This window comes from Thunnus maccoyii, chromosome 20 (genome assembly GCF_910596095.1).
Source record: "Thunnus maccoyii chromosome 20, fThuMac1.1, whole genome shotgun sequence".
NCBI classification, from domain to species: domain Eukaryota; kingdom Metazoa; phylum Chordata; class Actinopteri; order Scombriformes; family Scombridae; genus Thunnus; species Thunnus maccoyii.
Window position 1 is genome coordinate 7,313,512 of NC_056552.1, and position 25,953 is coordinate 7,339,464.

The window sequence follows — 25,953 nt, forward strand, 5'->3', positions numbered from 1 at the left end:
CTAGTCCAAGCTTCCCCATGGCCTGCATTCCCTTATGCTCGCCTTAAAATAAATACCTTGTCACTACCACATCCCCACGTAACAGATGCGACTAAGAGGTCAAAACGACTGCCACTCTGAAACATCTGTCAGTTTTTCCAGTCACCACACACACACACACACACACACTTCACACTTATTTCACCCTTCATCTGTCTCTTGTGAAAGAGTGAAGACATCTCTGTCAGTGACTCAGAAGATCTGAGGAGAGTGTATTTGTGTGTTCGCCAGAGTCAATGTGTCTCACCACTGAGCCGTCACAGGTGGCGCGTCCAGAATGTGCGCACTCACACTCAGACATATTTGTAATCCTCCATGTGGAGTCCGAGATGGTAGTAAATCCAGTGTGTGTGTGTGTGTTTCTACCAGAGTGTGTGACTTCCTCTGTGACTCACTGATCACTAGACTCACCATAGAGAGCATGTGACACACACACATGCACACACACACACACATGCATGTTTACAAAAAGATTTGGGAACAAATGCTGGAAGGAAAGACTGACTTAACTTCTTTGGACAGTGTCAGAACTGTCAGTTGTTGTCAACTCTATCCACATTATATAAGCATCTCTTCACTTCTTCCAGGCTTAAGAGTCAATGAACATGACAATTATGTAAGCAATGATACACTACTGGGTGTCCTGATATACAAAAATAGACTGAGAATGCGGAGCAGAGTGGCATTTCCTCCACTGAGTCCATTATTTTCTATATCAGGACACCTCAGAGTGTATTAATGCACTTATCTCACTGCCAATTACCTGAGGCAAATACAGAAATACATTTTTTTAAAGCTTGTTTACAGTCAGTCTAAGCCACAGTTAGGCTAGTTTCACCATAGATAGTTACTGTTACTGGAGCAGAGGTGTTGTTGTTGTTGTTGTTACCTGAAGTTGCAGTACAAACAATACAACTTTATTGTCCTCTGCAGTGGAAATGTTTCCCCCGGAAGCCTATTCATTAAGATGCAAATCACATAACTGCAACGTCTGTGGTTCGATTGTTGCATGTCATACCCCCGTCGCTCTACCCATGTCTCCTGTCTCTCTCTCTCTCTCTCTCTCTGCTCTTTAAACTATCAAAACTAAAAGCAAAACAAACAACAATCTGGAAAAAAGACATGGAACATTAAAACTAAAATATAAAAAAAACAAAAAAAGCATTTTGGATGGCATAAACACCCCAATTCCAATCACTACTGGCACTGATTAAGAACAGTAGTTAAACTGAAACTACACTTTCCAGTCAATGATATTAAAAAGACAAATAAATCTGATTGACAAGAGCTGTATAGAGTATGCATAGTGTACAAGAAAACAGTCTGCGATTTCTGTCTCCGCTCCAATACAAAGGAGATAAATGGATATTCAAAACAAACTCTCATAATCCACATAGCCTGCTGTCAACAGTTTGTACAAGGACTATTTCTTTGGTGGAAGGTAGTTCCAATGAAACCTTTTCACAGGTCTGTGGTTAACAGGTCTCTCTGTCTGGTGGGTTTTTTTTGACACAAGATGAAGAGTGTGAACTGTGAAGTGCAGGAAAATGACATGTACTCATTCTGGCCTGCTCATTAACCGGTGGCGCCTAATTTTGTTGACAGTGTCGGTGTTCTCTGTCTATTTGGTCCTATTTAGGTTGAATGCATTATCCTCCGGACTGTTCGGACTGGGTCAGAGTGCCATTAAGTCCTTTTCAAATTAGGTTTCCTTTTTTTGGAAATTAACCTTATGCATGTGAGGTTTGGGTAACTTTTCCAAGAGTCTGTTTCAGATAAAGACCTTCGCCACAGGCATTATTCCATTCATCGTTGTATTGGTGTGGGAGGCAGATATGTCAAATTTCATAAAACCAAAACCATCCTGCATGGCTAGACAGGAAAATTGGAAAAGTGGTAGAGAAAATTAGAAATCTTACGTGGGGAAAATAGAGAGTAGATAATTGATTAAATGTGTGCCAAAAACAAACAAAAATGGGAAAATGAAGGAGCTGAAAGATAAAACGTGCAAATGAAAGTGAAATGAATAGAACTTGGGTAAAATAAATAAAGTTTTAATTCAATTCATCAACTGATTGCTGGTAAAGGAAAACACTACTTATGATGACACAAACCATTTGCCAAGTTTGTGTCAGAGCTGAAACTTTCATAGGTTGTTTTTTTTTTTTTTTTTTATGCAGGGAGACTGCAGAATGAGATGAAAGACTGACTTTCATCTCAGAAAAGAAAGCCAAGCATCACCCTGCACACAACACCCAAATAGTCCCAGTGTTATTTCAGGTCTCACTAGATGCTATCAGTGAATCACCAATAAGATCCCGTCAGAATGACGCATCAGCACTATCAGAGGGGAATGAGATCAAAGCATCGTGGAAGTCTCAGAGGATTTACGGGTCCAAAGCATGAAATGTCGCCACAGAGAGAGAAAAAAAATGTGTTGTCAGCTCTGGTGAAAACAAACGGAGCCAACATGGTGTACCGACACTGTCACGTGGTTGAGACAGATAAACAACTTCAGTCCAAGCAGCAGCGGCCAAGCTGATAACCAAAGTAAATCATCAATGTTTTCTGTGTTTAATAGATGCAGCTGCTCAGTGCTGCATGCTGAGACAATAATAGACTTGGCTCAACGCTGTAATTACCATACATGATGAAGAAAACTCTTCATCTATAATAAAGCATCAAGTTGACAGGGTTTATTACCACCACAATAATAATAGTGTGAACCGTGAAAAGTTTTACTACCGAGACCCCTTCCATCATCTCAGCTTGTCATAGCAGTAAGAGACAACTTACAGTTCATCAATATTTCAGAACTGCATTACTTCAGGTCTGGTGGCAGACAACCAAACAACCAAAGCAGACACCACAGTTGAGTTCAGAATACAGTCAAGCGTTAATCTCACCACTGAGAGAGAACAACAACAACAACAACAGAAAAAAAACAGCCACTATGTCACATAAACACACATGTTCCAATTTGAGTTGTCTAATTTGCCAACATAAGTTGCACACATAACTGGATTCCTGAAATACAATATTTTATATATAATATTCAATCTCCTTATCATAAAGAAGAGATTTTCTGAAGCTCGCGACTAGGACCATTTATTGATTAAATACCTGAGGAAGAGTCTTGTCTGCAGAGGTGCAAATTAACTATTTGCTAACATTTACATAAGCAGCTAGTTTTGTTAGCGAGCAAATCGCCCCAGAAGTAGATACCAATGCATTTAGCTACAACAGCTAATTCAGGGGGCTATTTACTTTTGGTCAGACTCAGAGACAAGTGTTTGAAATTACTTAAAAGTTTGGACACACCTTCCCATTGAATGAGAAAGTGTGTCCAAACTTTTGACTGGTACTGCATGTAAAACTGAAGTTTATTTGAAAAGTTTAAGTTGGCTCCTGCTGTTTACCCTGATATACACGCTGTTTCCTGAATCTCTAACCAGGTTGAAAACTTGAATTGTTCTTAAATATATTATCTTTACTTACTGCTACTTTTACTTAAAACCTGCAATCATTTAATTTTTGGCCACTTGAGGCAGCAGCTGTAAACACAACACAACTGTGGATACATATCATCAACTTACAAGTTGATATGACAAACTCGTTAGCAAACAGTTGCCTATTAACACATCCAGCAGACATGGAGCAACATTATATATTTGAAGTCAAGTTTCCACCAATTCTTGAGAAAAATATGTGGCTATTTATCTACTAAATGCTAACGCTAAATGCTCGACTTTTTTGTATGTTAGCTTTGGTGCTGGGCGGATCTGGGCTTTCTGACTTTTTCACTTTAAACAGCTGACTGCTGCTGCTGCTGGAACAACAATGAGCTGAGAGATGCTAACATGCTCCATAAAGCTGATGGAAACTTCATATCTGGGTTATAATTGTCTGTGGATTTGATGAGCGACCTCTTTCACATTACATGTACTCGCTGATATAAAAGTATCGATTAGTGCAGCATTAAGTAATGGATGAGAATATTTACTAACACCACTGCTTATTAGTTTTAAAAGTAGTATCTTCATTGACAAAATGTTACAGTTGCAAGTTCCTTACAGTATGTGGGATCATTTCTTTTTCGTTTCTTCTACAGCGGGTCGTCCGACACACACCTGTCCCTCGAGATTTCACACAAGAGTGCATAAAGACATTCTGTGACATTTCCCTTCCTGTAACTCTGGCTCTCAGTGATACAGCATGTCCTTGTACTCCCACTCTTGCAGGCCATCTGTAAAGCATACTGTAAATTAATGAGCGCCCCCTCACCCCAGCTGAGAGACATATTATAAATCCTCCCACACAATCTCCCATAGGTGGTGGTACAAATTGAGGCAGCTACACCCACATACAACATCAATCTAAGCTATCTCCATATGCAGTACTGCACACCCGGGCAGACATATCATATTTACGAGGCGGAACTCGCCACTCCATCCCCCCCCCCGAGTGACATGTGTCGCCACAGGGAAAGTGACAGGCTGTGCGTGTGTGCAGATTTTACATACGATTAAATGCGTGCCCAAATAGCTGTCTCCCCACGAACATACAACAAAACCACACACACGCATAGGGGGTACTCAGACACACAGGGAGACTGATGAAACGCATGCTGACACACGTGCACATCCTGCACTCTCACATGGACTCACACGCTTCCCCTGATGATCACAAAGTAGGTCAAGGACAACTTTCTACGAGGGCAAGGAGGAAAATAAAATCTGTGATGACGGACTGGCTGCAGCACGGGGAAAGTGCTCACATTAAGCAGAATATGTATGATTTATAATGTGAGGCAGAGTCAGAGATGTGTAAATAAATAGCCACAGGCAGGACAATTGAGAGAAGGCTTTCAAAACAGACAATGACTTCTGTCTACGATGCACTTATAAACATACTGTGAGGCTTAATGAATTATACATGCTGCCCCATTTGATGAACTAATTAGAGTTAATCGAGTGTGTCCTTTTCATTTGGTTGATAAATATCTGTACTGATATTAGAGATCGGGCCAGTGCTGGCAGCCCCCACTGGTTGCAGTAGACAGCTCCACAAAAGTAGTGCCATGTTCAGTATTTGTGTATGCTGCAGTGCCTGCTATAAATACTTTTTCCTCAATATTTCTCCACAGCACAACGAATCGGTACAATATGAAGCACAACTTGGATCTCGAAGGAGGAATATTCACAGAATTTCCTTTCTCTCCAGGCAAACAAAACACTAATTTTTGAGATAATTCATCTCAGGTTTGATTAAAAGGATGCACCATAAAGTAGCAAACACGCAGTAAGAAAGTGGCTCCTCCTGTGTAATATTCTCATCTCTCTGAGTGATTGTGATTCAGAACGTCAAGCAGCACATCCTCCCATCACCGAGACATCATCTCTTTCACACTGCAACACTCTCAACGGCTCTTGTGACATTGCGCCGGAGAGCTCGGCTTGGCAATGGAGCCGGCCCTGTTCACTCCACCTGCTCTCTAATAATAATCATCCTCAGAGGAATGGAGAGGAGAGGAGTGGAGGTAAGAGCACAGCTATCCGATCAAGTCTGCCAGTGCCGGAGTTCCCTTCTTGCTGCAGCTGCAGTGGTAGCCTCTGCCGCAGTGATATGGAGCGAGGGGAGAGGGAGGGGAAAGGTGAGCTGGTGGGAAGTGAGAGGGGGGTAAGGTACAGGGAGGAAGGCAGAGATGCTGATAGTGTGTGTAAATGCCCACTCCTTGCCAAAATACACCTATTCAGCAGTATTTTCTGCATGGACACTAACAGGCCTACTGTGTACAGGTCTTCTTTTATGGCGGCCTCTTGTCTATTGTTTCATTAGAGGTGTTTGCTGAGCTGTGTGATCTAGGACAGGGCTTGAGAGAGGCGATTAATAACTCTGTGCATGAAGGAGTTGTCTTCAGGGCCAACTTCAGAAACTGTGCCACTTCTTTAACGGGGAGGGGAGGAAGGAAATCAGGGCAGTGAGGTGTGTGTGTGTGTGTTTAGCAGGCTTGTGCAAGTGTGTGCGCATGAGTGCGTCTGGCTTTGGTTAGCCTCCTCACCTTTGGAAAACACAGTAGTCCTGGGAGTGACATCCAGGTCCAGAGACGGGCTAAAGGGGAAGGCCCACAGCTGTGACAGCCTGGTGAGGAGCATCAGGAGCAGCATGATGAGCAGGAGGGGCTGGACTGATCTCGGGTCTCCCATGTTTAACACGCAGACCTGGGTCCAAGCGCAGCCTCGACTGAGCTCAGTTTGTTGAACGCACAAAATCGAAGCGTGAGAAGTATCTCTAAGCCCAGCAGCAAGCAAATGCAGATTCTTTGATTATCTTCCGGCTGAGAACACAGTCGGTCTATGCAGAGAAAGAGAAAAACAACATGTAATTAAAGGAGAAATTCTTCAGCATATCAGACAAGAGGCTGTTGTCTTTAGTTCAGGGAGATGATTTAAAATCAGAAGGAACTTGCAAAACAAAGACTCTACCACCTTTACAAAGGGAGAATAAAGTCATACAGTACTTATTAGTATTATTTAAAGTTTAAATATTAAGGTAAATCCTCATCACAAATCTATCATTTATGTTTTTTTATACCTACAAGAAAATATAATCTCCAATCTTACCTTAATGAACGTAATGTTTAACAGAGATAGACATTAAGGATGCTTTAAGATATTTTAAACATGCATGATGACTATAATGAACTTTGGTCAGGAGATACAGTGTATGAACTTTCTTGCCTACTTGACAGCATGTGTAGAAAATTACTTGCTGATATGCATCATCACTCTCTGATTACAACCAATTAGTCAAAGTGAATGACTAAGGTGTTGTTGCATAAAAGACCATTTAAAAAGTTTTGGGAGTTAAATAATGCGTCCCTGTGATATTGCAACACACAACTCCACCTCTTAATTAGCTGTGTGCACACTGGAGCAGCATGACGGATAATCTAGAGATTAGGCCCCGTGCCATCAGCACATTCTACGCCTGGCTGCCCGTTCTCTGGTTCTGTCACTGATCAAAGGGTCAACACTGTGAATCCCGCTCTGCAGCACAGTGACACTGGAGAATTCTCAGTTTAATCCTCACGGCTGCCGCTGCCGCTGCTGCTGCTAATCACTCGCAGCACGAATCACAACGAGGCTAATGACCTTTGTGTTAGCATTTTGGGTGCTAAGCTTTGAAACCAACCTATAAGATGACAAAATGAGAGATGAGATGGGGAAGAGTCGGAGTGAAGGTGCAGGAGTTCCCTCCTCTTAACGTTTGAGACCCACTGGATTTCTTAAGGCTCATTTTCATGAATTTCTTTCCCAAAACCTGCCCTTGCTGTGTTACCTAAATCGTTGTGAACAATCCAAATCATAGAATAAATGCCTTACTTGATTTTCACAACACTAACTTGTCATCTTGGCCTATACTGTAGGATGGAGGAGTCTCAGGCACTTCAGCCCCTGTATGTTACTTACATACCCTCCATGTGACTAAATTGACTAAACCACTTGAGAGCTCAACATATAGACATAACTAGACTGTAAACTGTTTCCAAGTTAATGTAAGAGCTAAATATCCATATATACTTTAAGAAAAGGTCTCTTCTGTTCTGGCTTCCTCCTCCTAAACATATTTGTAATAGAAACTACAAAAAACCAAAACATTTTGGACCAGAGGGCAGGTAAGTAACACACAGGTAAGAGATGCACATTCCTGTTATGTTAGAACTGTATTAGCATATCACATGATACCTTTAAAGGTGCAGTGTGTAGAATTTTGTGGCATCTAGCAGAACAGACTTGGCAGAATTGAAATATAATATTAATAAGTTTTAATTAGTGTATAATCACCTGAAAAAAAGAACTGTTGTGTTTTCATTACCTGAGAATGAGCCCTTTATATCTACATAGAAAGCAGGTCCTTTTCCACGGAGGCCACCATGTTGCACCGCCATGCTTCTACAGTAGCCCAGAATGGACAAACCAAACACTGGTTATAGAGAGGACCTTTCATGGCCACGGTAGGTCTTCCTACACACTTGGAAGGGGAGGGTTGAGGGTGAGGGGTATTCAGTTGGTTGAAATCTTCAACCTCACTGCTAGATGCCTCTAAATTTTACACACTGGCCCTTTAAACTGAGTTTTTGTTTTGTGTTGCACAGAGATGGAAAGCAAAACCCTCCTTAATTGTTGGCCAATTTTAGCTGGTTGGTGTTTGCAAGAATTTCAGTTTGAAATTGTGAGTTGTTTATGTTTTGGAATAGTTTCAGTTATTCTGAAAGTACTTGTGCACCTTTTTCCAACATTGGAAAGAGGAAGAAGGAGGAAATGCTACTGACTGCAGCTTCAAAGGGATTAGACGGCACTGTTTTTGACAACAACAACAAATTCCTGTTAAGATAAATTCTTTTCGAAGCAGCTTCCAAGTGGCAGCTCAAACTTTTATCATTTCTCCTTTTTGTTTGTATCATGTAATGACTGCCTTTATATGAAAAAAAGTCTTAGTTCTTCAAGAAGAAAGATTCAATTAGCATGGCGCTATCGATAGTTAGCTTGCTAATGACTTTGACTTTGTCTGTTTCCCGCTCGATCTGTGTTTCTCTTTACCTTAACCTCGACCCAACCTGAACTCTAACGCCAACCAATCATCTCTGACTAACCACAACCTACCCGAAAGCCTTGACCCGAAACTTGTTTCTGAAAGGGGGTATAGGAGCTATTTATCATCTGTTTTTATTACTTGATTTATTCTCAATAAACCACAAGAAAACAAAAATTGACACCTTTTGTCTGCTTACAATTCATTCATATGGTGCGTGAGTGGACAAATAGCCACAACCGAGGTTTTTTGAAGGGCAAAGACTGTTTATCCTCGCTAAACTGTTCAGTTATGTTTCACGCTGTGTGTAGGACCATAGCTGTGAAGAAAGGCAGTCAAATGAATCCTACTTTGTTGTACAAACATCTCTACAACCGATGATGATCAGCTACAAAACAACAAGATGGAAGAGAATCTCCATCACAAGGTCGCGCCATAAAAGCAGTCTTTACAACTTGCAATCGGCGGTAGAACAACAATGCAGTGTGAATCTCGTTTGTTGTCCTGAACTTTGTGAGCATCTCCAACACCATTGTCTTCTAAAACTGATGGTATATAAAACAGAGGACAGCAGATCAATCAGACAAGCGGGCATGCTGGCGAGAAGCACTTTGGTGTGGTTTTGTCAGCTGCTGCCCTCATGCAACACAAAGCAAAAACATCATTGTCTCAACACATCTGCATTTGCGTTGTGTGTGTGTGTGTGTGCTGTTCTACAGGACCTGGCGAGGGCGTTGACAACACAGTGTTGCCTCAATGACGAAAGCATGGAAACTCCAGGAGGGAAAAGTAAACACTACCACACATCGGCACGACACATGTCTCATGCATGATGGGACACAGGAGGAATCGAACAAAACAGCAGGTAACACCTTTTACTTATTAGTTTCCTCCTGTTTATTAATCCATACAGCTGGGCCTGCAAAACATCTACTGGGACATTTTAGCCATCTGGTCCTCATCAGAAATCCTGAAATTAAGTCATTACTTGCCTGCAGAATATGAAGGGATTTGAGTATTATATAGCTGTTTTCCAATATGAGGAACCGTCAGGCAGGACAGAATGATTTGCTAAATAAAGTAGTCTGACATTTCTGTAGAAAGATCGATAAAAAAGCGAGCTCTTCATGTGTTTCCGTTCAACTGGTGCCACTTAAAATGTCAAACACAGTCATACTTTTGTGCTAAAGCCATCAACCAACAAATACAGAATAAATAGACTTTATTAATAGGATTATGTGCTATATATCCTATATTTAGTATGATATCTATACATTTACTTCCTTTTTTTTTTCTTTATTCAAACCCGGTGAGGAGCTGCAGGCATAGAAATGAACCATAAATGAGATTTCTCGCACATTAAAGGCAGAATAAGTTCACTGTGATGTGGAGAAATCTTAAAACAAATCTTCTCTGAGAAGCATGAAATTAAGATTTTGTCCCAAACAACGTGCAATTCAAACAGTGGAAATATAAACATCATAGGAGAATTGTTGTTTTCAGTCAGGTTTTTTCTGGTAATTACAGCTGATAAAATCCATTCAACATGCCAATATACTCACAACTGAGTGTGTAATGATTTCTTGGGACTCAAAGGGATATATATGCTGAATTTAAAAATGTACAAGTGCTTGTAATATTATTAAAATCATCCCCTACATCATCTGTGATAACAGATCATCTCACCATATTTGTCTTTCCTGAAATTAAATCATAAGATGGAGACCAGAGCCATCAGAAATGTCAACACTGTGATAAAATAACACTCAAATCAATCAAATCCAGTATATTCTAACTTGCACATTTTGTGGTATATGTTGTCTATTTGTCACATGTATATTCTAATATGTAAAGTGACCTGCTTGGTCAATTTTAGCCTTGAAGATCAAACAAACACCATGTCAACACCCTGCTCCTCTCTGCACTTCTCTCTTGTCCTCACTGGAGAGATGAGATTAATGCTTTAGTCGTCACTATCACTTAATAATATGGCTAAATACACTGTAATTAATGTCTTTATTAATAGTTCATAAATAAATCAATTACTAATGTGTTATAGATCACCCATTAATAAGAACAATATTTGGGTTGCCAGGTTGTGGCGGGTGTTTATCCTCCTTGCTTTGTGTTTTTAGGTTGCTCTTTAATTCATCATGAAGACCCCTCCAATGGACCGTTTGACCTCTGACCCTCTACCACAATTAATTTATTAACAACTTTTATAAATGCAGACTTAATGGATAACTTAGAACTTTTGCTGATGCCTTATTGGAAATGAAGAAACTATTGACCCTTTACTGACAACTTTATTACTGGTTTGAATTTGTTACTGACTCTACAGCAGTGATGGAAACAACAGATTACATTTACTCAAGTGCTGTAATTAATCAGAATTTTGAAATGTTTGAAATTTACTTGAATATTTCTATTTTATGCAACTTTACACATACTCCACAATATTTCAGAGGGAATATTGTACTTTGTACTCTATTACATTTATCTGACAGTTCAGTTACAAGTTACCTTTAAAATGAAGACTTTATGAACATGATATATGATCAACTGTTATAGCTTAAACTACCCAAGAGTATATAAATTAGTTAGAAAGAGCTTCATCTCGACCTACTACAACACTGACATACTGCTAACACAGTAATGCATCAATAGTAATGATCCAACAACATAATACATATCATAACATCCTGAAAGGGTCAATTGTGGATAATAAATACTTTCATTTTTGATATTTAAGGTACATTTTGCTTTTAATACTTTCACACTTTTACTCAAATAAGATTTTGAATGCAGGACTTGTACTTGTAATGGAGTATTTTTTACTGTTGCTCACGTAAAGGATCTGGCAACCCAAAGAGTTTTAATATCGTATAAATGATCTATGCAGCATTAGCATATTAACCATTATTAAAACCACTAAAGTAGTACGCTACCCATCTTGCAGCACCCATTTTTAATGAACCAATTAAACTAATTTCTGACTGAAGTTACTGTTGGCAGTGTCCTTTTAAAAAAACTCAATCATGTCCAATTAAAAGCTAATTTTAGCCGTTTTTGATGGTCAAGTTTAATTAACTTGTTATTTCAAACCTTTTTTTTTTTTTTTTTTTACTCCTACTCAGTCCAACTCAGAGACTAATCTCCCTTCTCTCTGTCCACTTGTCTTTGTCTCATGAGGCTTACGTTCACCTCTGGCCTAGTTCTTCCAAAAGTAAAACAGGCACACAGCTTAAATGAAGGAAAAATAATTAACATAATTAACGTATATAACATACATATCCTACTTTGCCATTAGGAACAATACAGCCAGCTCAGAGGAATAAGTGATGATACAAAAAAAGGCTTACTCACATTGCCCCAACATTATATTCATTACTACACTAAACTTACATGAATATGGGCTTTTAAGTAACAACTGGCTAAGGCAGTTCGCGCGCCATTAACGTGCACTCACCCCATGTGCACCTGTCCGACCTGGACTGCAGCACTGAAGAGGGAAAACAGCACTGTGCACTCCCTTTAATCACCTTCACCACCTTCACCTGAGTGTAGGTGGATGTGTAGAGAGAGTGTGCGTAGGGAAAGTGAAAGAGACAACGCAGATTCAATATGACGATACAGTTGACTGACTCACCTGATTGTTTGAGTCCTTTCCGTGGCGAACACTGAGCTCCTCTACTCTGCTGCTTCTGCTGCTGCTGCAGTTACCCAATGCAATGCTCACCATGTCTCCCCCCCCCTTTCCCCTCCCTCTCTCTCTCTCTCTCTCTCTCTCTCTCTCTCTCTCTCTCTCTCTCTCTCTCTCTCTCTCTCTCTCTTTCTCTCTCTCTCTCTCTGAAGGTGTGTTAAGACCTTCAGTGTTCAGAGCGAAGCGCGCGTATTTCACCGCTTGTGTTTATTCGCTTCCAACAGCCAAAATACGAACTGTTTCTGAGAACTCACCAGATACTCGATGCGTTTCTGTTGTTTTCCCAACAGTCTCCCTCGTCACTATACGTTTATTAAGATTCATAAAACATCTTCAACTCGCACGGACGCGTCTTCGCGTCAACTCGCGCCGCCCCGGGCGAATTCGCGTCGTTCCATTGACTTTGTATGTAATCGCGCCGCGTCTAAAATTCGCTTCTTCTTTCTATCTGAACGCTCTCTCTCTCTCTCTCTCTCTCTCTCTCTCTCTCTCTCTCTCTCTCTCTCTCTCTCTCTCTTCTCTCTCTCTCTCTCTCTCTCACACACACACACACACTTGTTTTGATACATTATCATTGTTTTTTTTTAAATGATACAACAAATGTTAAGAAATAAATACTTCACAAATATATCCTGGCAAAATTTTAGAGCTAATGTCATTTTGATGTCTATAATTCACTGACATTACTGCCTATCTTGGTCTGGACACTCCTGAAAAACAGAAATGGTTAAATGAATAAAATATATAGCCTACTTTGAGAAGAACTCAAAGGCTACAGTACAATAATGTCCTTATATTTCAATGTTGAGCACAGAAAAACTATGAAGACCACATATAAATATAACTGAAACCTTTCAGTGGTACCTCTCATTATAAATACTCCCTGAAAACTGTGAACACTCAATTCACAGAATTTAGGATTTTAATGTAATAAAGTAATGAATGTAGTTGAATATCTTTGTGATCTGTGCTTCATGTCTGACCCCTGCTGGTAGAGAGATGGAAAGACAAAAACTCAAGGTATTGTCTTTTAATACTTTCTATCCTCTATCTGCATATTTCTATATATGTTTAATGGCAGGAGTATAACTTACATGTGTTACATATATGATTTAATTTACACCAACGTATAGTTCATATATGGTCACAACAAGATATTTCCTAAAGTTTCTCCTCTGTATAAAAGCTGGAACAGCAGAATAGTGTATATACAGAGGGTCCAACACTCTTCCAGAGTTACTTGACATATTAACAATGTGACTGATATAGAAATGGAAACCAAAAACAAAGTAATTTTTTCATTTGATGTATTAAGATGCAACACGATGCAGTTTACTACAACAATAAACAAGCAAAATTTCACCAATTTGAAGATGTCTGACATGTTTTACTCTGCCCAAATAAAGTAAAAATGATTAATATGTTGTAGTTGATGTAAAAACACTATTCAGATGTGTCTCTTTCACAGCAGATATTTTTGAATTGTCATAGTAGGACAATCACAGGTGTTACTGACTGAAGTGTCCCAGTAAACCAGCAGGAGCCGACAGGCACAACAGGATCCTGAAACTGAAGAGCTAAAGAGAATTCAGCCATCATTAGTTTCATTAATTACACCTGTACTGTGTTAAAATGTAATTTGTTTTTTTTAAAAGCTGATGGTTTAGTTCAGTTGTTTAGTATACACTGCTCATTTAAAACATACTGCATATGTATTTTATTGGCCAAGTCTTAACCTAAAACAGGAGAAATAATTTGATTAAATCTCTGAGTTTGAGTATTCCCATGGATTTCATTGATTACACTTATGAGCAGGTGTTTAATCATCTTTAGTAAAAATCTGTTATGACACTTATCCTCCTCTTTCCACTTGTAGTCCATGAATTCAGACCTAGCCAGACTTTTAATAAGGAATTATATTATACTTTCAGTATTATATCCATGCAAAAAGACCGAAGATGAGACCAGATCTTCATGATATCTGTCCTGTTGCTGTTTCAGATACTCAGATTCTCCTCAAGATGACATGAAGTGTACAACACTAAGAGTAAATGTGCCTTTCATAAATAATCTGAGAGATATATGCTGTTTTAAATTATGTTAAATCTGTTTTAATGCTGAAATGATAAAAGGAAGTGTTTAAAGAGCTATTTTTAAACCTTGTGACAGTTATACATTGTAAAAAGCACAGACATTTACACCACTTTATCACACTGGCAGGGTTTAAGAAGTTGGCTGAGAAAGATGAATAGGGATGAAATCTTATATAATGACTTCCTTTATGGTATAAAATACAAACCCATCCACCTGTATTGTTTATTCTTTGTGCTAGACAGTCTGACTCTACCAGCTGGAGCAAAACACAGCAAAGCAATGGAGTACAAAAACTATGTAAGTAAGGGTTTAAACGTCTATAAATAAAATAAACAATTTTGTGAAACAGAATTGATTTTTTCATATATTTTTTAATCCTTTTTCATGACCCCTCATATTTATATATTGGGACTACTTGGGAGGTCTAGACCCTCAGGTTGGGAACAGGAAAGGGGGGCTGCTCAAGTGGGAATTTAACAGGACATATTCATTTTTAATTGTCCAGTGAAAGAGCACATCAAAAGAGCATGCGGGGGATCACCCTCTATACACACTACTGCAATAAATCTTACACAGACAAGGATATAATCATTATCAATAAGTGAAATTTGAGTACAAGAGCTCAGGTCTTTGTGCAGCTGCCGTACAACCACATTAAAATTGTCAATACTGTGTGTAATCAATAGTGTGTGTAATGTGTGCAAAGGGTAAGAGATGGTCTATCTTTACTAAACCCTCAAGAGAATTCCTGGTTCAGGACAGGTTCACAGTTTTTCAAGTCTGTCTTAAAACAATAGTCAGGTGCCCAAATGAACATCGAAATAGGTTTTTCTTGTCATAATCGTTCATACTGACCATCAGAAGATCCCCTCATAATGCACTTACAATATAAGTGATGGGGGACAAAATCCACAGTCCTCCTTCTGAGCAAAAATGTATTTAAAAGTTTATCTGAAGCCAATATGAAGCTTGAGCCATCAAAATTAGTCAAATCAAGTAGATATTTTTAAATGTTAAAATTTATGAAAAATGTCTTTTTAGTGCCAAAGTCCCTCTTTTTGTTACTATATTCTCACTGCAGCTCAACGGGGAGACACAAAGAGGGAATTTTATGCTAAAGAGACTGTAAATGTGGCAGATATCCACTTGATATGACTAACTCAAACTACTGAAGCCTCATATAAGCTTCACATCAACTTTTAAATGCATTTTTTGCACAAAATGACTGTGTGGACACACTTTGAGTTTTGTCCCCCATCACTTACATTGAAAGCACATTTGAAGGGGATCTTTTAACAGCCAGTATGAACAGGAGGAATGATTACAGCAAGAAAACATGTTTGATGTTCATTTGGGCTCCTGACTGTTGTTTTAAGACACAATTGAAAAATTGTGAACAGATCCCTTAAAAGATCAATCAGATCAAATCAGTTCATATACTTATTTAATCTCTGGCACCGGGTGGCGCTGTAGCTCTTATTTATTTGTGTACAACGCTGGAAAACACTTTCACAGATACACCCCGGTCGTCACGGATGTGAGTAACCGACTGTAGTAGTCATGACGTGGACTGTCTGCCTCCGTCGTGCCGGTCGTCTCCCATTTATCGAGACTCAGCCACCGACGAGCAGGAGAGCAGAAGCTAACGAGTTGGCTTCCCGGCGGATTACACGCGATTTATTCGGTGTGGTTAACAGCTCTTTTGGTGGTACGTATCGTTACTGTACTTTACTAAGACTATACTTAAAGCTAGTTGACAATATATTAATATCCAGTCGGCTAACGTCATCGTTAACCAGCTAGCATGTTAGCATTTTAATAAAGCTAACTAGTGCTAACCATTAGCTAGCGGCGTCTGCGTCATCTAGATCAACAGATATACAAGATATTTTCTCAATGGTCTTGTCAGCTGTTGTGGGCAGACACAGAGAAGACTACACAACATGTGGTGCATTAGTTGTAGCTTTAATAGTCTAATATGAGCTTATTCTGTCGACAGCCGGTGAAAGTAATGTTAGTCCAAGCTCTTAAAGTAGCTAACTAGCTAAACCTACCAGATATGTGTATTAATAGTCATTTGTTTGTTGATACATCCGGTTTCCAGATGAGCAACCTCCTTCACCTGTTCTGTAACTGTGTGTGATTCATTTAGCAGCCTTATTTAGACATTATTAATCAATCATGTTATTCAGCCCTTTTCCTTTTTCCTTTATAGCTACATTACTTTGTCAGTGTTTACATGTGTGACAATTTAAAAACCCTGCTAGCTGGCAGTGTTTCCATGTTGTGCCTTTCTATTTCAGTGGATACTCTTAACCCACATTTTGAGCTAGATTACTACATCAGGTTTCTGGATTATCAAGTAAATTTATACTGTAAGTGTGTGCAACATGTGGTAAAGATTCAAATCTGATCACTTGATTGCCCCCCTTTGTCGTGTTTAGATGTCTGTTGCAGCTGATCTGTCTTGAGATCAGATGTCAGCAGCTATCAGAGTGAATACGACAGGTGCATCGCAGCCTCGTCACAGGTGGAAACAGCCCTGCGTCTGCTGTGGCTGAGAGGACATGAATTGGATACGTGTTTCCCGCTCTGCTGCTCTGTTACCAAGTAGACCTCTTCAGATTTTAGTCAGATATGTGTGAGAGATGTGATATGTTACAGCCAGCTGAGAGTCATACCGCTTCCCGCCGCTTGGATCTGATAGGAACATTGTTGGAAAGCTCCAAGGCAGTTGCTCCGGCCAAGTCTGCTATCTCGCAGAGATCCTGATATGAAGCTGCGGTTTTTGCAGATGTGCCAGACACTACATTGTGGTTGACTCTGACAGAAAGTATCACATCGCCTTGAGACACTGTTATTGTGAGCTATTGTGTGACTTTCCACACCGAAGATGTGAAAAGATGTTTGTAAATCAGGGCAAGCCTGAACTTGTCGGAGTCAGGTGTGAAGTAAGACGCCTGTTGGTGTTTTTGAGTGGATTCTTCTCCCAAGGGTCGTACGTTTGAGGCTGCCCTGAGGGTTTCAAAAGGGTTGCGAAGAGATGCCAGGACTTGCATTCATTGTGGGGAACTCTCTGCCTTCAATTGGTGTGATAAAAGACAGTAATTCACAAGGAGGTGCAATACGGAGACAACATGATGGTTGCTTTTCATGTTGCCTGTAGCATTTACAGTAGGTGTAAATGATGTGTTTCATGGTGCAGTATATTCAAAATACCCTCAGAGTGCAATGTTGAATATGACACCAAAGGACAATGAAGTGCAGTGAAAGCACTTGGGCTGAAAAGATAGATCATATGACTTTCCTTTTGTTGTTTGACTGCGAAGAAGAGCGTCTTTTTATGGGGACAGCGAGGGGGAGTGTCAGAGGAGTGGTCATAAAAATAACTGAGGAAAATTACAGTTTTGTGACATACACACACACACACACACTCTGCTGGGCGTGGGTCAGAGGAGAAAGAAACGGTTGCCCACAGTCTAACAAAGTCTAATGAGTAGTTTCTGTATGAAAACATCTGTCTTTTGGTCTCCTCAAACCGTGCGGCAACGGAGGCAGGAATGTCGGTATTATTTTGGGTTGTTGATGCCCCTGATCCTAAAGATTTAGCGGTAACTTTTAGTAATTCTCAAAATGTGTTAAGCATATTCATGGTGCTCAATTATACGACATGTCTTTTGTGTTTCAGGAAGATGAATACTTCACCTTCATCACTTTTGTCTACTGAACTGAACACAACTCTAAGAATGTTTCTTTAAAATCTCAACGCATTCATCCTCTTGCTTTGTGTTCTTGCAGGCTATGATGAGGTGGTGACCTTCGGTCGGCCAGGCCGTGAGATGATTGCAGCTTGGCGCAGAGAAAAGACGGAGCAGAGTGATTGAGAAAGAAGAATGGGCAGAAGTGTCTGGGGCTGCTGGCAAGGCATCGTCTCTACTGCAGTGCTCTACGGCTCTTTGGCCCTATTTACCTCCATTCTCCACAATGTTTTCCTGCTTTACTACGTGGAGACATTTGTGTCCATCTACAAGATTGATAAAATCTCCTTTTGGGTGGGAGAGGTGAGTGAGAAGAGACATGGATTTGTATTAACAGTATCTTGACTTGTTGTCCGGACACTTTGAAGTATTTCAGAAACAGTTTTTGCAGTAGTTGCGATGATTTTGTATGCTTAAATTAAACAGCAAAGTTGTGAGACGACAAAAATACCGTATTGCACAGCTGTATTTAAAATAGCCTACATGAATTCTCACGAGCTTGACATCATGTTCTAGCTTATCAGTAAAACCTGACAAAGGCTGTTTGGTTACTTTCTTTCTAGTTTGGCAATAAGCCGTCATCAGCCTTTATCTGCTGATTTAATATAGCTTTATTGTCTTCCTGTCGTCCTTCCTGTTTTCTCTACAGACAGTGTTCCTCCTGTGGAACAGTCTGAATGACCCTCTCTTCGGCTGGCTGAGTGACCGCTCCTTTCTCAGCTCTCCTCAGTAAGTGTGCTCCATCCTCCCACCTTTTCTTGTTTTTCCTTGTAATTTTTCAACATATACTTTGGGTCAAGTTGAACGTGTTATTTCCATGCTGCAGATAAAAAAACCTGTGAGTTAGCCTTACTCAGAAATGTTAGCGGTAGAAGCAATGAGGGTTAGTTCTTCTTTTTCAGTTGCACATCCTCTTTTGAAAAAGTGAAAAAAAAAAAAAACCCAATCTGATTTAATACAGACAACTGAGAAGTCATAGCAGCGTCAAAGTTCCTTTGATGTTTATCAGCACAGCCCATCTGTCAGCCAAGAACTGATCAGCCAAGATACTGATGATTAAAAAGCATAAAAGTTAATTTAACTTTCTGCCCGTGTTTGTTTTCCCACACAGTATAACGTAATAGCAAAAGAACGTTAAGCTATTTCTCTTTTTTGTTGGAATGATGCCAAAAATTTAGGAAATTATCTTCTTCAGTCTTGACATACCTATGCCCTCTGGTTCCTCCTGCTTGTCCGGTCAACCTGCAGATTTCTACCTCTGACGCACACGTTGTCTCAGCTTATCTGACGCAAAGACATTTAAACGGGCATGCACACACAAATGTTTCAGGATCAGCTGTAGTAATGCTCATGAGGTTGAGTAAACACAGTCAGAGCTGTCAAACATAAGGCTGCCATCCGTGTTTGCGTTAGGAGTCAACTTTTGTATTATCATAAGGTGGTGACATGACAAAGTTGATAACTTTATTTCGTTGGGAAGTTTGTCATGTCTTCACTGTTTATTGTCTGGATGTCGTACAACAGGAACCTGCGCTGTTCACCCAGTGATTTATTTGTCCTGTTTTTTATGATGGTTTAAATATATTTAATGGGTTTATGTTGTTTGCTGTTTCTGTATTTGCATTGGTTGAAATATAACGTAAGATATGCTAAACTGACCTTCAATATATCCACCAGCAAAACAAACAACAAGCTTGCGAGTATTTCAACAGGTCTTTTGGCCTTGTCTGTTGTTAACTCTGTCCAAACATTAGTCTGTTTGCACCAGTGAAGTTACTTAATTATCGCTGAACTTGCCTCTTTATGTAATTACAGCTTATTTTTATTTATTTAATTTTTTTGTCTTGTTTTTCCACCCAGGACTGGCTCCCAGATCACAACTCCAGAGGTGGTGCTGAAGCGCCTGAAGGCCCTCTCCACGAATGGCCCTCTCTTTTCTCTGTCCTTCCTGGCCTTCTGGGTGGCGTGGGCCAGGCCAGGCCTGCAGTTCCTGGTGTGCCTGTGTTTGTATGATGGGTTCCTCACCATGGTGGACCTCCACCACAGCGCCCTGCTGGCTGACCTCGCCGTATCTGCCACCGATCGCACGCGCCTCAACTTCCACTGCTCGGTGTTCAGCGCTCTGGGCTCATTCTCCGTGTTTCTGTCCTACTCCTTCTGGGACAAGGAAGATTTCTACTCCTTCCGTCTCTTCTGTGTGACTCTGGCAGCTTTTTCCGTCTTGGGCTTTTTCTTAGTGTCTCGGTTGCTACGGTATCGCTTTCAAAAGGAAGTCCGAACAAGACAGGATGAGACACTGACGCTTAAGGAGTAAGGGTTTTCTAAAGAACTGGAAGTTCTCCATTAATGTGGTTAAGATGTTTTTAGACTGTGATGATGTTTTTCTTCTCTGTCTTACTCCTCTCTTACTTTCTTTTCTTTTATCCCAGGCTGAATGTTGGCAATGCTCCACTTACCCATCCAGAAAAACCTGTAACTATTGGACAGTACCTCAAGCAGCTCTCCAAACACAAGAACTTCATGTGGTTTGTGTCAATGAATCTTATTCAGGTAATATGATAATCACATTGGATAAACTATGAGTGCTAGTAGAGATAAAGTGCACAGACCTGTTAAAAATATCATTCTGACAAGTGAAAAAAGTGGTTAGAAACAGTCGATATGGATGATATGGACAAAATGAATATGATGCTAGTTATCACAGCAGTTTTCTATTGATAGAGTACAATTAATTTATCAAAAATAACAATGTGAGTCAGCTGTTATGGTGTTTTGACAAGAAGAAAAATCCTTTAATTGTCAAAATGTGACAGATTTTGTAGTGTGTTCTTTATTTTTTTTAACTGTTTGTGTAATAATCTATATAATACAATGTACTATTATTATTACTATTAGATTTAAAATATAACTAGTCATTAATTTGGGTAACCTTTTATCTAAATTTTGTCATAATATGATTATACAAAGACATACATAGTCAAGTTTATTTAAATAGCCCAGAATCACAGATGTGTCTGTACAACATAGGACATGCCCTACCCTCAGACCCTCGATTAGAAAAATTAAAACATTTTCAATCATCACCCAGTCTTTAATCAAAAGCATTACAGGAATTTAGCTGTAAACGCCTTTATCTTGTGTAAGTATACTAGCACTATTTTTAGAAAACTATTTATTTATCCTTAGTTTTAGGTCAGATTTATCAAAAGCATCCTAATGATCAGTTGTCATGTAAGAAAAATGGTCGTAGCATAGGGAGGATTTGTTGTTTTTACTTCAGCTACTCAGTTTCACTCTTTCATTATTTCCTCGGCTCTCTCTACAGGTGTTTCACTGCCATTTCAACAGCAACTTCTTCCCTCTTTTCCTGGAGCATCTCCTGTCTGACAATATTTCTGCCTCTACAGGTTCTATATTACTTGGTAAGATTATTTAAAGAGACGGTAAATAACTCACACATTTAAGAGTTACTAATCCAGAGCTATACCTGAGCAATACAGACAGAATGAATAACGCTAAAATGATCACAGCTAATTATCTAAGCTAAGTGTTAAAACAGTAATGTTAAAACTAAAAAGAAAAATGCTAGAGCAGCGTGATTTCTTAATATTTTCCACTGGATTTGTGTGCTGAAAGGATGAAGCATACAAGCTGATGACTTAGAAACTTTCTTTTATACACAATAAGCACATTTTAGTTGCCAATTAGCAGATGAAGACTCGCAGAAAAACTGAAGTTGTATAATTTATCTCCTGAATTGTTCGGAGCAGATCTAATTGTGGCTGAAAAAAAGAATAGATTTCTATTTTCATATTAATTTGCTGTCTGTTTTTTTTTTTCAACTCCCAATCCTTTCAATGATTATTATTTCTGCTGATTTTTAGCCTTTTCTTTAAATGCTGCTCTGCTTCTGCTCCCATGCAGGGATCTCTTATATTGCCCCCCACCTGAACAACTTGTATTTCCTGACACTGTGCCAGCGTTATGGGGTTTACCAGGTTATCCGCTGGCTATTTATGCTCAAACTGGGACTTAGTGTGGCTATGCTGCTGGCAGGGGCTGACCACATTTATCTGCTGTGCATCTTCATTGCTAGGTATGGCCACGCACACACATCAGCACACGCATCGGTGATCCGATGTGTGACAGCTTGTCTTTTTTGGTTTTTGTTGGCTTGTTTTGTTTTTTAAGGTTGGTCATCAAAGCTTGAATACACACAGCAGCACATGTTAAGAATAAGCAGAAATGCTCCGTGCAGCACAGCATTCACAAGGACACATCAAGGGCTCTTTCTGTCACAGCCTGTTTCGAAGGTCGACTCACAAATTGTTTTATCCAAACAGTGTTAACTTTGCTGCAAGACCTTTTTTTTCCCAGGAGAAATGTTAACTTCACTCTACATTTGTCCTAAATGTTGACCCTTTCCTCTAATCCCTGTAAAAGTCAAGTCAGTTTTATTTCTATAGCCCAAAATCACACATTTACACACATCATCACACATCTTAATGTTATTTTTTTTTTTGTCCTTGATGTGTTGCAGCTTTTTATTCAGGCAGTTAGTCATGTTATTCCATTATTAATGTCAAATAATCATTCTGTTCTTACAGTTGACACTAGCATTTGAGCACTCTGCCGCCGTGTCTTGATTGGGGCGTGTGTGTGTTGTGGTTTGTCACATCAGTCAAGTGGTGTTAGGTGCCAACAGGGTGTGAATACTTTTGGTTCTCTATATCAAAGCTTGAGCACCACAAGTGACCTCACTGATGAAGTTGTTAAATTTCACACGACATAATGTGGTTTTGCACACACAGAGACACACCCAAGCATGCTTTATTATGTCAGAGACTATAAACATTCCCCTCCTTAGACTGCACTAAACAAAAAGGCATTGTGAATGATAAAAGCAACTCCTAAGCCTGATAAACAACTGGCAACAGAATCTCTATATAATTTTTTTTTCTTTTCACATTACAAAACATCTTTAAAATTAAAAGTTTAAGCAATAAATGTTCACAAAACACTACGCAGCTGATATCCTGCTTGAGACTGTAACCTGACTCCTCTTCCTCCTAGTAACCGGGTGTTTACAGAGGGGACGTGCAAGCTGCTGAAACTGGTGATATCCGATCTGGTGGATGAAGACTTTGTGGTCAATCGACGTCAGCAGGCGGCCTCTGCGCTCCTCTTCGGGATGGTCGCCTTGTTGACAAAACCTGGCCAGACGTTCGCCCCTCTCATCGGCACATGGCTGCTCTGTGTTTACACAGGTACAGAGACAAACAGACCTCATGAGGATCCTCATGAGCAGGCGTCATATCTTTGTTTCTTACGCTGCTACAAGTTGCTGCGGTCATGTGTCTTTTGTCCTCCTGGTAGACAAAGTCTACTGTCGAGTCGCTCAGTTGGTCCAGCAAATGACATGAATTCCAGCCCTATCTATGATCAGTGTGTGTGTGTGTGTGTGTGTGTGTGAACGACTGTCTTAACAGTACAGCAATATGATGTTGATATGACTTCATGCAACTGAAACCTTTTGAAAGCTGAACGGCTGTGAAGATCAAATCAGTTCGACTTGCACAACAGGCTCAACATGACAGATGAGAAAAGATCTGATCAGAGTCAAGAATTTCTGTGCAGGGCAGGTTTTCTCCAAGGGGTTTGTTCAGTAGCAGCAACGCATCTCATCTTGTTATCAGTTTAGCTAAAAATAGCCACACACTCACATTAGATAATTGACACTTACGTATGTGAAATAGCTTCTCTGGTCTTTTCCACTTAATGTGAATGTTTTATTTCAGGCAGTGCGGCCCATCTGCTTAGTCTTAATTTTGTCTTCGATAGCTATATTATATCATCGTTATGAAGAGAAAGGACATATTTTGTTCCAATCATGTTCAGTTATAAGTTTTTCTTTCCACTTAACCACCTTAGCTATCCCTCCCAAGTAGTTGGATTCCTCACATATTCTTTTAAATTTTTTGCAGGGCTTCCTCATTAGAAAATACAAAATCGAAACATACTGTGTTCAAAGTGAATTGATTCATGAGTGTGTACTGTGCATTTTTCTCATACTGTATTTCTCTTCCCTAGGTTATGATATTTTCGAGAGGGAACCCATGAAGGACTCTCTGGTTTCTGTGCCTGACGTGGCCTCTGGCTCAGGGACTCCGCCTCTACGCCTGGGCTGCTTCTACATGTTGGTGTTTGTGCCTATCACCTGTGCCCTGCTCCAGCTGGCCGCCTGGTCTCGCTTCACACTTCATGGTCGCAAGCTGCAAGGGATCAAGACCCTGAGGCAAGGGGCCCAGCATGGCCACCTTATAGATGTCAAGGCCATATGAACTGAATAGAGCTGGGTGAAGCTGCACACAGACACTTTTTTTTTTTTTTAATTGTCAGTTTAGAAGTTTCTTTGATAAAGGCTTAAAATCAGACCAGAAAGCTTCTCAGATGTCTTCACTCTGCAGTCCAGCCTTGCGTGCAAGAATAGGAACCGTTGCACAACATGTGGCTTTGCACGGTAGGCTGACTGGGAAGAACATGAAACATTTGGAGAAAATGAAACCTGCCTTATTTTTTTATATTAAAGTATTTACCTATATTTATATTTGAACAGATGACCAAAAGATAAAGTAAGACCAATCAATCCTTTGGATGCAGAAGGACCAAGACAATTTTTATGGTGCAGGCCAAAGATGGGGGCCCCCTTTTTAAAACCGTTAGGAAAGTATAATTCTAGTCTAAAAGTACAGTCCGAATGCCTTTTGCTGCTAAGTGATTCATCTATAACATCAGCTCGGTTTAGAAACCAGGAGGAGAGGAGGAGGTTTAACCACAGTTCTGTTCTGATATCTGATGTTATAAACAAAATGAAATAATGTCTTCACAGTGCTATTGATACTGCATGAAACCTGCGCTTCAGAGCCGATTCATGATTCTTTACATTCACACAGAATGTTCCAGCCAGTTTTGATGTTGAGAACTGTATTTTCTGATATGTCCAGTATTGATGATGATGATGATAATGATGATGTTTTTGCACAAAACTGCCATTTGTTGTACTTCTAACATTCTGATCGTGACAAACTGTATGTAATGTCGTGTGGATAACTGGAATTAGGAAATTATATGTTGATAACCATATTATCCGTTCACTTTTGTAATTTTTCAGATCATACAAAGAATGTGTGGCATTACCACAAATAAACCTCATCTATCTTGAAGTCAACCAAACTCTGCTTTGTATTGACACCTTTTTATATGATAAATCACCTGTCTAACCCCAAGAAAGACTATTCAAACTCTGCTGCAAAAACACAGTGGCTTTATTTGAAGCCAAGCATTTTTGCAAACTTTTTCTTTACTGGGCCACAACCCTGAAATGTGAAATTGTAGGCCCATGTTATCATGCAAAAATTTAAGGAAGTGAAAGCAAAAGTACTTACTCAGGAAATGTTGATGCTAAAACGTGTAGGTATTGTTTATAACAGTCATCTGAGACACTAGCCATTTGCAGTTTTAGTTATTTTCCCACATTGTAATTCTGAGAAAAGACATATGTAAAGGACATTCTCAGACCTGCTATGTGCTTGCAGTATCAAGAATCCATTGCATGGGAATGTCATCATCATGAGAATAACTGGGACACATATTGTGAGTTTAGAAACATGCCAGAAGGCATTCCCGTTATAAAAGATCTAAAGAAACTGGTTCAGTTTGATTCAACTGCAGTTATATTTTGTCCGTAAGAAAGACACCAACCAC

At 39.7% G+C, this 25,953-nt stretch overlaps 2 protein-coding genes across 3 annotated transcripts in view; one reads left to right on the top strand and one right to left on the bottom strand.

Annotated features, from left to right (window-relative positions):
* sema4gb (sema domain, immunoglobulin domain (Ig), transmembrane domain (TM) and short cytoplasmic domain, (semaphorin) 4Gb) overlaps positions 1-12,358 on the bottom strand; it is a 42,574-nt gene extending 30,216 nt beyond the window's left edge. Inside the window, exons 1-3 of one of the 2 annotated variants that reach the window (XM_042396974.1) lie at positions 12,284-12,351; positions 12,104-12,191; positions 6,101-6,393 (exon numbers count right to left, since the gene is read on the bottom strand). In XM_042396974.1, coding sequence (XP_042252908.1) covers positions 6,101-6,245 — 145 coding nt within the window. In that variant the 5' untranslated portion in view covers positions 6,246-6,393; positions 12,104-12,191; positions 12,284-12,351. Of the gene's footprint in view, positions 1-6,100; positions 6,394-12,103; positions 12,192-12,283 lie in introns of both variants that reach the window. The other variant, XM_042396973.1, reaches the window with a different exon arrangement.
* A 3,502-nt stretch (positions 12,359-15,860) lies between these two features.
* mfsd13a (major facilitator superfamily domain containing 13A) lies at positions 15,861-25,422 on the top strand. The gene is made up of 9 exons (XM_042398371.1): positions 15,861-16,139; positions 18,230-18,492; positions 18,839-18,918; positions 20,050-20,499; positions 20,619-20,739; positions 21,515-21,611; positions 22,114-22,285; positions 23,263-23,456; positions 24,280-25,422. The coding sequence occupies exons 2-9, from the start codon at positions 18,325-18,327 to the stop codon at positions 24,528-24,530; spliced, it is 1,533 nt and encodes a 510-aa protein (XP_042254305.1). The 5' UTR covers positions 15,861-16,139; positions 18,230-18,324; the 3' UTR covers positions 24,531-25,422.
* Positions 25,423-25,953: the final 531 nt, after the last annotated feature.

Bases quoted from the DNA above. Each gene is read 5' to 3' on its own strand.
- mfsd13a (XM_042398371.1), top strand. From the start codon at position 18,325: ATGGGCAGAAGTGTCTGGGGCTGCTGGCAAGGCATCGTCTCTACTGCA. The intron at 21,612-22,113 runs GTAAGATTATTT...GCTCCCATGCAG, and splicing joins TACAGGTTCTATATTACTTG to GGATCTCTTATATTGCCCCC. The intron at 23,457-24,279 runs GTACAGAGACAA...TCTCTTCCCTAG, and splicing joins GCTGCTCTGTGTTTACACAG to GTTATGATATTTTCGAGAGG.